Below are 13299 nucleotides of genomic sequence, written 5' to 3'. Positions count from 1 at the left end.
GTCTATGTAGGCTTCGGTCCCTCATAAGACAGGTTACCCATTCCAGCCAACTTGCCCTCAAACTTCTTCAGCTCTTTTGTCCCCTTGACCATCTCGGCCGCCTCTCCAATCTTCTGCAACAGCTCCTCGCATTCTTCAGGAGTAGCTCTCCTCCCTCCCTTCTTCCTAGCCAGAATAATCTCGACCTTTTTGCCCTGTCCCAAAAACTCCTGCATCCTCTTCATCCTGTGCCCCAAATCATTTGCATCAATCGCCCAATTCAACTCCAACGTCTTAGTCCCCTCGGCAGCCGTCTTTTGCTGCACCAGCTTCTTCTTTGCCTTTTCAGCTTGATACGCCTGTTTCTTGTCCTGCAATTTACACGTCGGGATCCATTCTTCTGTCCAGTTTCCTGCCGGTGGTGCTGTTACGCAGACGACGCGAAATGTCTTTCTGTCCAGTGTTTCGAGGAGATCGCGCAGGCGGGAGGGTGGTTGAAGAGAGCCGCTCTCAGGGTCGACGAGTTGGATGCGGCGGGCGGGGATTTCTTCGTCCCAGAGTTGTTTGCGCTTTGCTGGGGGGCCTTTTGCGGCGAGGCGGGGTGGTGTGGAGGAGAAGGCGCGGAGGGGGGTTGACCTTGGTGGTGTGAGGGTGATGGTGAGTGGGCGAGTGCGCGGCAGTAGCGCCGGTTGCACAAACACGCGGTAGAGCGCTTGCATTGGCGACGGCATGTGGGGGCGCGTTGTCGATCGGGAAGGAGAGATACAGAGTGTCATGTGGAATTGAGAGATTCAAGATTGATCGTGGATGGTGACGGCACTGGAGACTTTGCAGCTGCTTCGGCTGTCTTTTGCCCGATCGCCGCTTCCTCGACAAGAATTTGTCTATTGTCTACGCTTTTCTACTTGCATGCTTGCACCCATCGCTCTTTCTTCGGGAACCTTTTGTGATTGATTCAACATGCATTCATCATCCTTCAGGTTTCCTCAGGCTACTCATCCGATCAATAAGTCGCCGTCAGTCTCTGCACCAAATAATCCCCACTATTCACTCCCTGGTACTTCTTCTGTTTGGCCTCATCAAACGTTCCAGGAATCGCATCGATAAAGCGATCAAAGTTGGGGTTGCAAAAGTATGCCATGCTGTATCGAGCCGGGTGGAAGTCTGCGTCTTCCTTGACCGGTGGCTCGACGACGCGATGCTTGGTGCTCTTGATTGTGTCGTTGCTCCATCTCGCAAGAAGGTCGCCCGCGTTGACAACGATCGTGTCTTCAATCGGTGTCGCATTCACGTAGGTCCCCATGGGAGAAAGAACTTGAAGACCGCCGCGCGCGTCTTGGAAGAGCAGTGTGATGGATCCTACTTTTGTCAGCACGAGTGCGGACCATGATTGATGTCAATACTAACCATAATCGGTGTGGGCTCCTGCTCTCACACTGTTCTTGTTCTCGGCAAACACTTTGCTGCTCACTTCAGGGTAGTGCAACAATCTCAACGTATTGTCGCCTGCATTGCAGAACTTGTCGAACCAGCCTTCTTCAATCCCGAGACCAACGGCAATGGCTTGCATCACTTGCACATGGAGGTCCTTGCAAACCTCAAAGAAGCTCAACATCTTCTCGCGGAACACTTTGCCGTCTTCATCGAACCGATCTGGCCACTGGTTCTCCAGACCCTCGACACCTTCACGTCCAATTTCGAGTGACTCTTTGAGATCGGCACCTTCAAGAGCTCGCTGTCTCTCAATCTCGGCCGGATCTATGAGGTCGGTGGTCTTTTCACGACCTTGGCGGACGTATCCACGATTGGCTTCAGGAGTTGTCCATGCGAGCTGTTCTTTTTGGCTGACTGGTCTCTTGAAGAACTCGGCGCTGTATTTGAACGCTTCTTGCACTGCAGCTTTATCGATGCCATGGTTACGAATGTAGATGAAGCCTGCTGTTTGGAAGCCTGAGAGAATGGCTTTGGCTGTGGCTTCACGGATGCTAGGGTCGGTGGTCTGGAAGGCTGAGAAGTCGATGAGCTGTAGCTGTCAGTGCAAGCTCGTAGACATGGCTTGTCGACTACGTACGGGAATGGTCAAGTCGTCGGCACCGACCGCCGTGGTTACTGTAGGAGTGCTCATGTTGATGGTATAACGGTCAGGTAAGTTGCTATGGGAAAATGACTAACAAAATCCTATATAGAGACACATACGGTATTTGTACATCGGCCACTTCCTTCCGGCTACTTGCTTATCGCAGTACAAAGTCAATCCGCTCAGCTCCGTCAAGTTCCTTATCTACGTCCTGCATGATAGGCGAAGCATGTCCCTATATGGTGGGGTTTTGCGATTGCGGGGTTGAGCTACACCTGCTGTTTGTGTACTTTTCCTTATCGTATCTTCCTATCGCTGGGATGGCAATCATACATTGTCAAAGACGACAGGTGTCCATCACGCCTTGTTGATCATGGCGTGACTGACATGTACAAGCTTCATCTGCTAGACTCTTGCGATACTCCGACGCCTTTTGCTTCCTCACATGTCCACAACGCCCACCTCAAGCCAATACTTGACACCACTCACCATCTGCAAATATGGCACCAGTCGTCGACGTCCACACTCACATCTATCCACCGGCATACGTGTCGCTCCTCCGCTCACGCAAAGATGTTCCATACATGCGCACCTTCCCTGACAACCCCTCCGCCGGTGAACGTCTCGTCATCCTCCCCAGCGAGGATGCAGCTACATCCACTGCACGAGGCCGCCCAATCGGCCCCGAATACTATGAGGAAGAGGAGAAGATCAAGTTTATGGATAAACACCACATTGACATTTCTGTAATCTCGCTCGCAAATCCATGGTTGGATTGGTGTGACAAGGGAGAGGCGGCCGAGGCTGCAAGGATGATCAACGATGATGTTGAAGCTGTGTGTGCGAGACATGCAGGCAGATTATATGCTTTTGGTACGCTGCCACTATCTGCAGGTGCCGAGGCAGTGGTAGAGGAGATCAAACGTCTGCAGGCACTCAAGTACTCCCGTGGCGTCATCATTGGCACCTCGGGTCTTGGTGCGGGTCTCGACGATCCTGCTATGAACCCCATCTGGAATGCTCTGCAAGAGACCAAACAACTCGTCTTCTTGCACCCCCATTACGGACTTCCCGCCTCCGTGTATGGAGACCGAGCAAACGATTACGGTCACGTCCTCCCCCTCGCTCTCGGCTTCCCCCTCGAAACCACAATCGCCATAACCCGCGCCATCTTGAGTGGAGTCTTTGACCACTACCCCAACCTCGAAATCCTCCTCGCACATTCCGGCGGCACTTTACCCTTCTTGGCCGGTAGAATTGAATCTTGCATCGCTCACGATGGACACTTGAAACATGCAGGTAAAACCGAGGGACGCAGAAGTATTTGGGAGATTTTAAAGAGCAATATTTATCTTGATGCTGTGGTGTATGCAGAGCCGGGGTTGAAAGCAGCGATTGAAGCGAGTGGGATGGATAGATGTATGTTTGGAACTGATCATCCGTTTTTTCCTCCATTGGAGGATGAAGGGGATGAGTGGGTTAGTGTCAAGACTAATGCTGAGGCGGTAGGAAAGGCATTTGGAACAGATGAAGCAGCGCGAGAGGCTGTTATGGGTGGAAATGCTGTTAGAGTGTTGAGATTGGGGTGATGAGTTCGTCTCTTTTGATCTCGAAGATATGGATTTGTTGTATATGTAAGACCGGACCTCTTTTTACCGTCGATTTGCATGACACCCTGGGTGATGATGCAGCTCTCATACACTTGACCCTGTCAGGTCCCTTCTACTGCCATGTCGAGATCTCGACTCTCTTGCCCATGCACTGCCATATCTGGCCAAGTTCTTTTGACGCACAAGAGGGCCTGGCACCGCGATAAACCAGACAAAACGATGGCTCAAGGTGCTCGATCACATGGAAAACTCGATGATGGCTCGTATGCAAGCCGCTAAGACGTGTCGATCGTGCCAATTTCACCTGCCAATTTTGTCCTCGCGGTGTTTCCATAACCTTATTTTCTCCGCTTATCTGGGGTGCTTTTGCGTGCTGCCTAAAAACGTCGGCGAACATGGCATTTAGGGCATGGCACACCTTCCCCCACGAAGTTGTATTGCTTCTGTGTGTGCGGCTTCTTTTGGACACTTGAGAGAATGTCGCAGAATGCTACCCTTCAAACAGCTGTGTGGCAGATGCGGAGCATCGCGACAACCTGCGCTTTCGCTGATGACAATTCGTTTGGTCCTGTAATTGACAAGCGATGTCGTGCCTTTGACTTTACTCTACTTTTTGAACAAGCGTTTCTTTCTCTTGTGCCCTCTGTTCTGCTGATCTTGGGTTCTGTCGTCCGCCTGGTTGGCATTTTACGTCGAGATGTCAAGACGTCCAAAAGTCGTCTTCACGATACGAAGTTGGTTGGTGACATGCTGGGCTCAAGTTTTGTGGCACGAAACTGACGAGATCAGATCTTCACAAGCTGTTATGCAGGTCTCCAACTTGGGTTGCTTGTTGCGACAGCTCTGCCATCGACACCGCGCACGAGCTTGTCCCTCACAGCTGCTGCCGTTTCGTTCGTTGGAGCCATTTCGTTGTGTTTGCTGTCAAATTTAGAGCACAAGAAGTCAATCCGCCCTTCAGCATTGTTGAACGCTTACTTGTTCTTCTCTGTACTGTTCGATGTCATTCAGCTTCGCACACTGTGGGAGATCAATGGCCTGGCCCAGGTCGCACGTCTCTTCTCGTCAGCGTTGGCCCTGAAGATCGTTATCCTCGTCTTGGAAGCATGGGAGAAAGGCTCGCTGCTTAGATCTCCCTATCGCGACGCGACACCGGAAGCTAGAAGCGGTTTATATAACCGGAGCGTGTTCTGGTGGCTCAATCATTTTCTCGCCGTTGGCTTCGGCAAGGTCATATCTTTCGAGGATCTGTATCCCCTGGACGATGCCTTGTCGTCTGAACATCTTGCTGAGTTCGCTCAATCATCCTGGCAGAAATCGACCAAGAGCGACCAATATGCACTACTCTGGAGTACCTTAGTCTGTCTCAAATGGCCACTACTGGCTCCGGCCATCCCCAGACTTGCAATGATCGGCTTCAATTACTCTCAGCCATTCCTAATCACTAGGATCATCAACTATGTTCAAAATGAGGAGCGAGACAAAAACATAGGCTACGGACTCATTGGCGCAGCTGCAATCATTTACATTGGTATCGCAATCTCTAACGGGCGCTATCAACATGCAAACTTCAGATTCATGACCATGATCCGTGGCTCGCTCTCGTCTTTGATTTATCAGCAAACTCTGGATCTACAATACACTGCTCTCGAAGATGCCGGCCCGGTCAGTCTTTCCAATGATGTAGACTATATCGTCACTACCTCAGAAACTTTGCACGAGATCTGGGCTGCTACCGTCGAGGTGATTATCGCCATGTATCTGCTGGGTCAGGGGTCTGGAGTCGGGTGTATTGCCCCAGTAGTGCTCGCTATGATTGGCGCATCTGCCAACGCATTCTGGGTAGGCCCACAGATGAAGAAACATCGGCCAAGGTGGAATGCGGCTATTCAAAAGCGTGTGGCTCTGACAGCTTCATTGCTCAAGGATATGAAGGCGTTGAAGATGTTGGGCCTCACCAACAGGATGCAAGCTCTGCTTCAAGACCAGCGAAGATCCGAGCTTGACAAGTCGATTAACGTTCGGACTTGCACGATCTGGCTCAACATCTTTGGTAACCTAATGGGAATCTTTGCGAAAGCTTTTGTTCTTATGACTGTAGCCTTACAAGCTCAGAATGGTGGTCAGGCACTTACTGCAGCAAAAGCTTACGGTCTCATCTCACTTATAAATTTGGTCGACAGACCTTTGTCGATAGTCACGGCGGACATTCCTGGATTCATGGGAGCCCTTGGCTGTTTCGAGCGCATTCAGAACTATCTTCTGGCCGAAACACGGAGCGACAATCGTATCATGAACAGCAGAATCACGCCTGGACCGTCACCTGCCTCATCTGCGATCGAATTGCGGGCCATGCCTGTCAAAAGCACAACAAGTTCCGGGGATGCTCCAATCACTTTTGATGAATGCTCGTTTGGTTATTCGAGCAACACATCGGTACTCAAGGATCTTTCATCTACGATCAGGTCAGGTACTGTCACCATGATTGTGGGGCCAGTCGGTTCTGGTAAGACTAGTCTTCTCCTCGGTCTGCTGGGAGAAATCCAAAATCTGAAAGGTTTCGTTCGCATACGTAATGCCGATATTGCCTACTGTCAGCAATCTGCCTGGTTACCAAATCAGACCATCAAGGAGATCATCACGGGAAGCAGCTCTTACCATGCACCTTGGTATGAAGAAGTTGTCTTCTCTTGTGGACTCGACGTCGATGTGAGTCGCTTCATCAATCGAGACGATACCTTGATTGGAAGTCGAGGGTTGAATGTGAGTGGCGGGCAACGTCAACGACTTGCTCTTGCTCGTGCAGTATATGCAAGGAAAGTAGTTGTCTTGCTTGATGATATCTTCAGCGCTTTGGACGCCAAGACCGAGCAACTGGTCTTCGAACGACTGTTGTCTCAGCGAGGCTTGTTCAAGAAGAACAACACTACTGTGATACTCGCAACTCAGGCTGTGCATCATTTGCATGCAGCCGATCACATTATCGCGCTTGGGAAAGACGGTGCCGTTGTCGAACAAGGAACTTTCAACAATCTTGTGGCCAACCAAGGCTACATCAAGAGACTTGCCATTGAAGCCAGAGATCAATTGAGCCATGAAGATCCGAGAGAACGTACACAAGAATCCGATGGCATCGTCGCAGAGCCTGTCTCGTCAGATGATATAGCCCCTAACGATCGTAGATTGGGTGACTTCTCCATCTACAAGTATTACGGGAAACGTGTAGGGGCGATGCTTTTCACGGCGTTTCTTGCGTGCGAGTTCATCAAAGTCAGCCTATTTTCGCTTCCAGGTTCGTGTCCCGCTTTACTGCTACGACCAATTTTTCGCTGACCTCAAACTAGATTTATGGGTCCAGTTTTGGGCAGAAGATCAAGGGGCTCATATGGACATGTACATCTCTGTCATGTTTGTCATTTCCATTTGCAACCTATTGTTTAACTACATCTCACTATGGTATATATATGGGCTACACTAGACAAGTTCGAACGCGTGAGCTAACCTCTTGCAGGGTACTACTAATCAAGATCATCCCTCGAAGTGGACTAAGACTGCATTGGACTCTACTCACCACGATCACCGCCGCACCACTCAGCTATTTCGCAAAGACCGATGCTGGGATCATTCTCAATCGCTTCAGCCAAGACATGACCATTATTGACACCTCGCTGCCAATCGCACTGCTCCAGCTCAGTGCCACCGTGTCCGAAATCATATGGCAAGGCGCTCTGATTTGCTACGGAGCATATTATCTTGTAGCTTTCATCCCTTTTATCGGAGCAGTTCTCTATGCCATTCAAAAATTCTACCTGCGGACAAGTCGCCAACTTCGCCTGCTGGATCTCGAGATGAAGTCGCCATTGTTCACCCACTTTTCAGAGACTCAGGAAGGTCTGGTAACTATTCGTGCTTTCCAGTGGCAATCGAGCTTTTACAACAGCTTCTTGCAGAAACTGGATGCTTCACAGAAACCTGTCTATCTTCTTTATATGATTCAACAATGGCTTGGTCTCACTCTAGCCCTTGTGGTCGCTGCTATAGCCATTGCACTGGTTGCTTTCGCTACGCAGTTTAGCCATCAAACTTCCGGTGGACAGATTGGTGTGGCTTTGATCTCCGTCATGGGATTCAGCTCTAGTCTTGCTGAACTCATCTCGCATTGGACGACTTTGGAGACTTCAATTGGAGCTGTCGCACGTCTGAAGCAGCTTGAACTCGAAGTACAGCCTGAAGACCTGCCTTCCGAGAACGAGACACCACCTTCTTCATGGCCTCAGGCTGGCGCAGTAACATTTGAGTCAATCTCCGCTGGCTATGGGCCTGAAAAGCCACTTGTGCTGCGCGATGTATCCCTGTCTGTTCGTACGGGCGAGAAAATAGGAATCTGCGGCAGAACAGGATCCGGCAAATCAACACTGATCGCCGTGCTCTTCAGACTCTTGCCTACCCGTACCGGCACAGTGACAATCGACAACCTCAATCTTTCCACCATCCCCCGACAAAAGATCAGGAGTTCCATCATCGCCATTCCTCAGGAACCTTATATCCTCTCCGGCACCGTCCGCTTCAACGCCGCTCCCCACTGCGCACCATTCTCCGAAATCGACACCGAGACAAGTTCAAATGTGATTTCCGACGACGCCATCATTGCAGCACTCGAGACTGTTCAGCTCTGGTCCATCATCGCCCGTCGCGGCGGCCTCTCTACCCCCATCAAAGACCTCGGTCTCTCTCAAGGTCAAAAACAGCTTTTCTGTCTCGCCAGAGCCATGTTACGCAAGTCGGAAGCCAAGATTTTGATTCTAGATGAAGCGACTTCGAGTGTGGATAAACTTACTGACGAGTTGATGGCTAAAATTATAGAGACGGAGTTTAGAGATCATACTGTCATTAGTGTGGCGCATAGATTGAGCAGTTTGGTTGGTTGTGATAGAGTTGTCGTCATGGATGAGGGGAGAATTGTGGAGATTGGGGAACCGGGTGTTTTGATGGGGGTGGAAGATGGGTGGTGGAGAAAGCTATGGGAGGCTCAGAATTAGAATGGAGGGTTTTTTTTTTTGAGAATATAGATGATGTGTTCGTTTTTTTTTTCCACCACCTGTTTCATTTGAGCAAATTAAGAGTGGTCGATACCATTGTGATTATCGGGGGATGCCTTCTTCCTCGCTCATCCATGCTAAAAGTGAACCTTGTGCGCAAAACCAATCCCAATATGATGACTGCAAACAGGAAGCCAAAGATCAAGCGCAGTAAATATGGATCAGTAACATAGAAGGCAGCAGACAGTAACAATGTAACGAAAGCCATCTCGGGACGGAAAACCACGCCATTCTTTTGCATTACGAACGAGGGAATGTTTCAAAGTGTTTCCGTTGAAGACATTCCCACAATGCTTATGGTAGCTTGTTCGTCGTTTGTGGCCAGACTACTCAGCACTTACTGGATCCGGGATTTCGGTCCTTGTGCTTTCCAGTGGCTCAACACATGAGTATCGGCAAACGCTCGGACTGATAAGATCCGGCCGGCTGAGTTGTAGCCGAGTCGTAAGCCAGTAGTCGTGAGCTACTTGGAGCAGGCCAGTCTCGATCCAATCGAGGGTACCCCGTTGCTCCCATTGATGTTACCACCGCTGATACCATACATCCAAACTACGAGAGAGGGAGTCAGGGAGATCACTCAATTGCACAATCTCACGCTGTTCGAGCCTTAGAGCGACATGAGAATACAGTACTGCTAGCATAAGTGTCTCGTGAATCACAGATTGGGCAAGGAAACTCACCACCAATGAAGAGTAGCATATCCAAGCTGGTCGAGTTAAGCTCGACTGTCAGATCAGGCTTCTTGAGCAGATACTGGAGAGCTTGCAGCACTGTGCCATCGCCTTGGAATTGAAAGTTGCGGTGACGATATGGATGCTCAGCATTGAATATTGCTTCCGCACAGGGTGTGTCAAAGTTAAGCTCCGACATACTCGGACGGCGAGACAGGTTGTGAAAGAGGTGAAAGTCGTTATCCATCAATGTGATATAAGCCATAGTCCTTGGGTGGTTTCAGAAACTTTGTGTGACTGCCCGCCTGGAACCGGGAACAAACGAACCTTATACGAGCTTCTTTCAATAACCATTTCTGTTCGGTCTCCCTGTCCTCGAAGGATTGGCAGCTTTCAGGGAGCCGCAATTCACGAGCAACTTACGCTCGTCAAAAGAAGTCATATCTCAATCACCAGGATGACTCACTCTGATGACATCCTCGAAACGAGTTTCCATCGTGCTTGTGTTTTTATTTATGCTATCAGTTATTTGGAGAGATCTTATGGCATCTATGCCGCATCAGCTGCGTCGGGTAATGCTGTACTGAGAAGTGTCATGGGTGGTTGTCTTCCACTTGCAGGTCCTTCGCTATATTCGACATTGAGATTGCGCTGAGGAGGCACACTGCTTGGTTTGTTGGAGGTGGCTTGTATTCCTATCCCTGTCATCTTCTACTTCTACGGCCGTAGAATCAGGGCGAGAAGTAGGATGGTCCAGCTGATCGCGAAGAGTAAAGAGCAAAACTTGGATAAGTCTGAGATGCGACTGCATGCTTGGCCGAAATGTGCTTGCGCGATCGTCCTCTTTGAAAATAGAACAGATAATCATCAAGACCGCTCCTTGAACTTTCTCCAACCACCATACTCAGTGATGTCCTTTGCACCTTCCAAGCCATACGGCTCGCAGATGAATCCTTTGACCCATCTCCCTCCATAAATCTCAATCGTTCCCAAGCCCAGCGGTGAAGGTACAGTGCTCAGGAACGTGCCGATCGCAGCAATTGGGACGGCCCAGATCTCAATTTCGATACGTGCGCCACCATCTGATACTCTCATTAAGCCAGGCTTTGCCGGTATTGTGCCTTGAAGTTCAAACAGGCGATAGTTTGGAGATGTGGTTGTGCTCTGTTTGAAAGTGGCATTGAGGCATGTAATGTCTTGGTTCAAGGGAAATCCAGACAAGTGGGTGCCAACAACCGCAACTTCCATAGTTTCTATAGTGACACTGAGGACCGACGTCATGAAACGAGAGGTGATTGTGCAAAGAGTTTTTGCCGGACTGATCGAATCATAGCAGCAGCTCTCAATATGAGCTCTTAAGGATGTTTTGAAGAAGCATCCATTGGTGGCTGCCCACTTTAGAGTTCGGCGAAGCGGACCGCCGCCGGCCGTCGGCCTGGTAGCCGCCAAGCACATAATCATGCTCGCTATCAGATAACCTGATGTTATCATGCGAACTCCTGTCCAGGAAAGTGATCGTCGTCAAAAGACCATCCTTGTTGCGGGAGCTGAGCTTGCTGGATCATGTTTAACGTGCTTAGCATACCAGGACTCAACCCTTGCAGCATATCATCTCTAGCGGTGGAAGGTGATGCGGTGAACCTTGATTCTCCGGTTGAAATGACTGTGACTCTCTCTGAAGCATCCAGTAATGACAACGCGTGCCTCGTGAAGCTTGCACCAGCCTCCCTGTTGACTTTAAATGCCCATCGACACGCCTTAAGCATTTGTCCGAGATTTTCCTTCTCTTCCATGTCTTCTGCTAAGGTTTCGAGAAGACTGCCCAGATGATAAATCGTTGCAGCGCACTCGGGACTCGTCAGGTACCAGAAAGACGCCAGATGTGATGCTTGTAGCCCGTTCAAGAAATCGAAAGCGTTGGTGAATCGTTCTCTGGCTGCATTGCGACAAATTGTGATTAGTTGCGAATCGGTCTGAGGACATTGTACCAGCGTCAAAGTGATTTGACGGTGTATACTAGCTTCGATCGCAAGGTAGGCTAGTCGCAAATAGCCAACTGAGGATAGCTTCATCGACGTCGCAGTATCTTTCTTTAGTCCTTCAGGTAATGTCGCAAACCAGTCTTTGAGCCTGATTTGTAAAGGTTTAATTCGCTCTAGGAGGCCTACAAGAGCATTTGAGTCAGATCGGATCAAGCGTTGTGCGCGCGGTGAGAACAGATCAACCAATAGATCCGACAGCATCTCGGCTAGACCAGCCATGTGCATGAAAACGAGTCTGCCTTTTTCGACTTCAGAGCTACCAACAGTGTCATCCTCGTCGGTCTCGGGGAAGTCTTCAGGCTCCAGAGTCCCGACATCCCACGTTTCGGAGGATATAAGAGACGGTCGTCCATGCACGAGTGCTAGCCATTTTTCTTGCATGAACACAGCCCAACTCAAGCGCCGTCGAAGACCGATCTCCCATTCTGGAATGTCCCACTCTGCGGCGTCTAGATGTAAGCCAAGTCGATGGGCGAGCTGCACGAGCTGAGAAGTCATGCTCAAGTGGGTCTCGCTAGAGGCATCTCTGAAGTCTGTAGCTTGTTCTTGTGAGATCAGTAAGCATGCCTGAATAGTCGAAAGCTTCGCTCGCTGCATCGCAATATGGAGGGAATCCAAAGCAAGTCTTTTCAAGGGCTCAGTCGGAGGCTTTGATTTTGTATTCAGAGAGTCACTGTAGCTCCAGTAGCCCGATGCTAAGAGATATACAGCTGCCAGTAGTGGTGGAGAAAACTCGCGATACGAACGCGCATACTTCTCCAAGAAGACCTGCTTGTGCAAAATTGGAAAGGCGGGATGAACAATTCGGAAGTATAAATCAACAAGATCGGGTCCATGACCGTAGACTGAGCTCTCAATGGCGTCCAATACCGATGTTTCATCAGCATTTACCGGGACACTTGCATCCGATAGAATCTTGAAGGCGTGATCCTGATGGACATAGCGAACCTTGATGCAATTTTCGGGCCGTACATTGGCGTGTACACTGTTCTTGAGATTTAGTCCGCACACGTTCAAAGAGTTGTTGACTCCTAAGTATTGGCTGTGGTGTAGATTCTGCAGACCGAGGGTCCGTTTGAGCAAGGTTGTGCCGTCCGGTAAAGCATCATATTCTTCGACACCGGTCCCAGGTATCGTCCTGGTGGTATGTGGGCTCAGTCCTGTACGGTATCCGCTGATGCTCTCCGCCGATGATACAGTACGTCTCCTTGGTCTGGGGTTCTGTTCGTATGTGCAACGTTGACCGTGGAATCTGCAAAGCACACAGACTCTCTCCGAATCCTCGGTGTGGCACTTGGTCTTGCGCTTGCGACACGCATCACAAGGCCGAGTTCTTCTAGCGCCTGGCGGCATTGATAATTTAGTCTACCTTTAACCGCAAATGCGCGAGTTGAAGACGTCGATAAGGACAACCATTGACTCGAGAGAAGATTGACCCAATAGATAAGGAAGCGTGGGGAAGCTCAAGCACTGCCGAGTGAGCGATAGCGGCGTGGCACAATCATCTTCGACAAGTCAATATGGCGGTTCATTGTTATCCGCCTTGCTTTGCGGGAAATTCCCGCGACGACAGAAATCAGGCATCTCAGGCAATCAAGGCATCGTGGATATCATAAGGCACTGAACTATTGCGTAAGTACACGTATTGAGTATAGTGAGTGTGCTGCAATATGAGCCGCGAGTCGCGACCTCCTCCGTTTTGTCGCGTTTTCGGTAGAAATTCGGTACAACCTTGCCGCGCTTTTGAAGAGTACTCCCACGCAAGATACCATCACATTCATCATACGCAGTGTAATGTTCTATTCAATCAGTCGCTCAACA

General features: G+C 49.9%; 7 protein-coding genes across 7 annotated transcripts; 3 read left to right on the top strand and 4 right to left on the bottom strand.

Moving 5' to 3' along the window:
- Nucleotides 1–2: 2 nt before the first annotated feature.
- Nucleotides 3–710, bottom strand: AUEXF2481DRAFT_9386 (uncharacterized protein; the record flags this gene model as incomplete). Its single annotated transcript, XM_013483495.1, has 1 exon — nt 3–710. One exon carries the CDS (start codon nt 708–710, stop codon nt 3–5), a length of 708 nt encoding a protein of 235 aa, XP_013338949.1.
- A 272-nt stretch (nt 711–982) lies between these two features.
- On the bottom strand, nt 983–2104 carry AUEXF2481DRAFT_9385 (uncharacterized protein; the record flags this gene model as incomplete). Its single annotated transcript, XM_013483494.1, has 3 exons — nt 983–1338; nt 1387–2002; nt 2051–2104. 3 exons carry the CDS (start codon nt 2102–2104, stop codon nt 983–985), a joined length of 1026 nt encoding a protein of 341 aa, XP_013338948.1.
- Nucleotides 2105–2217: 113 nt separating this feature from the next.
- Nucleotides 2218–3867, top strand: AUEXF2481DRAFT_45034 (uncharacterized protein). Its single transcript, XM_013483508.1, has one exon. It carries the CDS (start codon nt 2557–2559, stop codon nt 3643–3645), a length of 1089 nt encoding a protein of 362 aa, XP_013338962.1. The 5' UTR covers nt 2218–2556; the 3' UTR covers nt 3646–3867.
- Nucleotides 3868–4147: 280 nt separating this feature from the next.
- On the top strand, nt 4148–8714 carry AUEXF2481DRAFT_113546 (uncharacterized protein). Its single transcript, XM_013483542.1, has 4 exons — nt 4148–4404; nt 4456–6958; nt 7011–7122; nt 7178–8714. Exons 1-4 carry the CDS (start codon nt 4183–4185, stop codon nt 8703–8705), a joined length of 4365 nt encoding a protein of 1454 aa, XP_013338996.1. The 5' UTR covers nt 4148–4182; the 3' UTR covers nt 8706–8714.
- A 428-nt stretch (nt 8715–9142) lies between these two features.
- AUEXF2481DRAFT_568224 (uncharacterized protein) lies at nt 9143–10129 on the top strand. Its single transcript, XM_013483541.1, has one exon. It carries the CDS (start codon nt 9579–9581, stop codon nt 10089–10091), a length of 513 nt encoding a protein of 170 aa, XP_013338995.1. The 5' UTR covers nt 9143–9578; the 3' UTR covers nt 10092–10129.
- Nucleotides 10130–10303: 174 nt separating this feature from the next.
- AUEXF2481DRAFT_9383 (uncharacterized protein) lies at nt 10304–10684 on the bottom strand (the record flags this gene model as incomplete). The annotated part of the gene is made up of 1 exon (XM_013483493.1): nt 10304–10684. The coding sequence occupies one exon, from the start codon at nt 10682–10684 to the stop codon at nt 10304–10306; it is 381 nt and encodes a 126-aa protein (XP_013338947.1).
- Nucleotides 10685–10778: 94 nt separating this feature from the next.
- On the bottom strand, nt 10779–12831 carry AUEXF2481DRAFT_71269 (uncharacterized protein; the record flags this gene model as incomplete). The annotated part of the gene is made up of 2 exons (XM_013483529.1): nt 10779–10902; nt 11078–12831. The coding sequence occupies 2 exons, from the start codon at nt 12829–12831 to the stop codon at nt 10779–10781; spliced, it is 1878 nt and encodes a 625-aa protein (XP_013338983.1).
- Nucleotides 12832–13299: the final 468 nt, after the last annotated feature.

The sequence above is a fragment of the Aureobasidium subglaciale genome, assembly GCF_000721755.1.
Source record: "Aureobasidium subglaciale EXF-2481 unplaced genomic scaffold scaffold_41, whole genome shotgun sequence".
Classification (NCBI taxonomy): domain Eukaryota; kingdom Fungi; phylum Ascomycota; class Dothideomycetes; order Dothideales; family Saccotheciaceae; genus Aureobasidium; species Aureobasidium subglaciale.
Note: the sequence above shows the minus strand (reverse complement) of the source record. Positions and strands in the feature narration are given on the sequence as shown.

What these genes read in the sequence shown, in the direction of transcription:
- AUEXF2481DRAFT_45034 (XM_013483508.1), top strand. Translation starts at nt 2,557, where the DNA reads ATGGCACCAGTCGTCGACGTCCACACTCACATCTATCCACCGGCATAC.
- AUEXF2481DRAFT_113546 (XM_013483542.1), top strand. Translation starts at nt 4,183, where the DNA reads ATGCGGAGCATCGCGACAACCTGCGCTTTCGCTGATGACAATTCGTTT. An exon ending in CAGCCTATTTTCGCTTCCAG is followed by an intron (nt 6,959 to 7,010) that starts GTTCGTGTCCCG and finishes ACCTCAAACTAG; the next exon opens with ATTTATGGGTCCAGTTTTGG. An exon ending in TTTAACTACATCTCACTATG is followed by an intron (nt 7,123 to 7,177) that starts GTATATATATGG and finishes AACCTCTTGCAG; the next exon opens with GGTACTACTAATCAAGATCA.
- AUEXF2481DRAFT_568224 (XM_013483541.1), top strand. Translation starts at nt 9,579, where the DNA reads ATGCTCAGCATTGAATATTGCTTCCGCACAGGGTGTGTCAAAGTTAAG.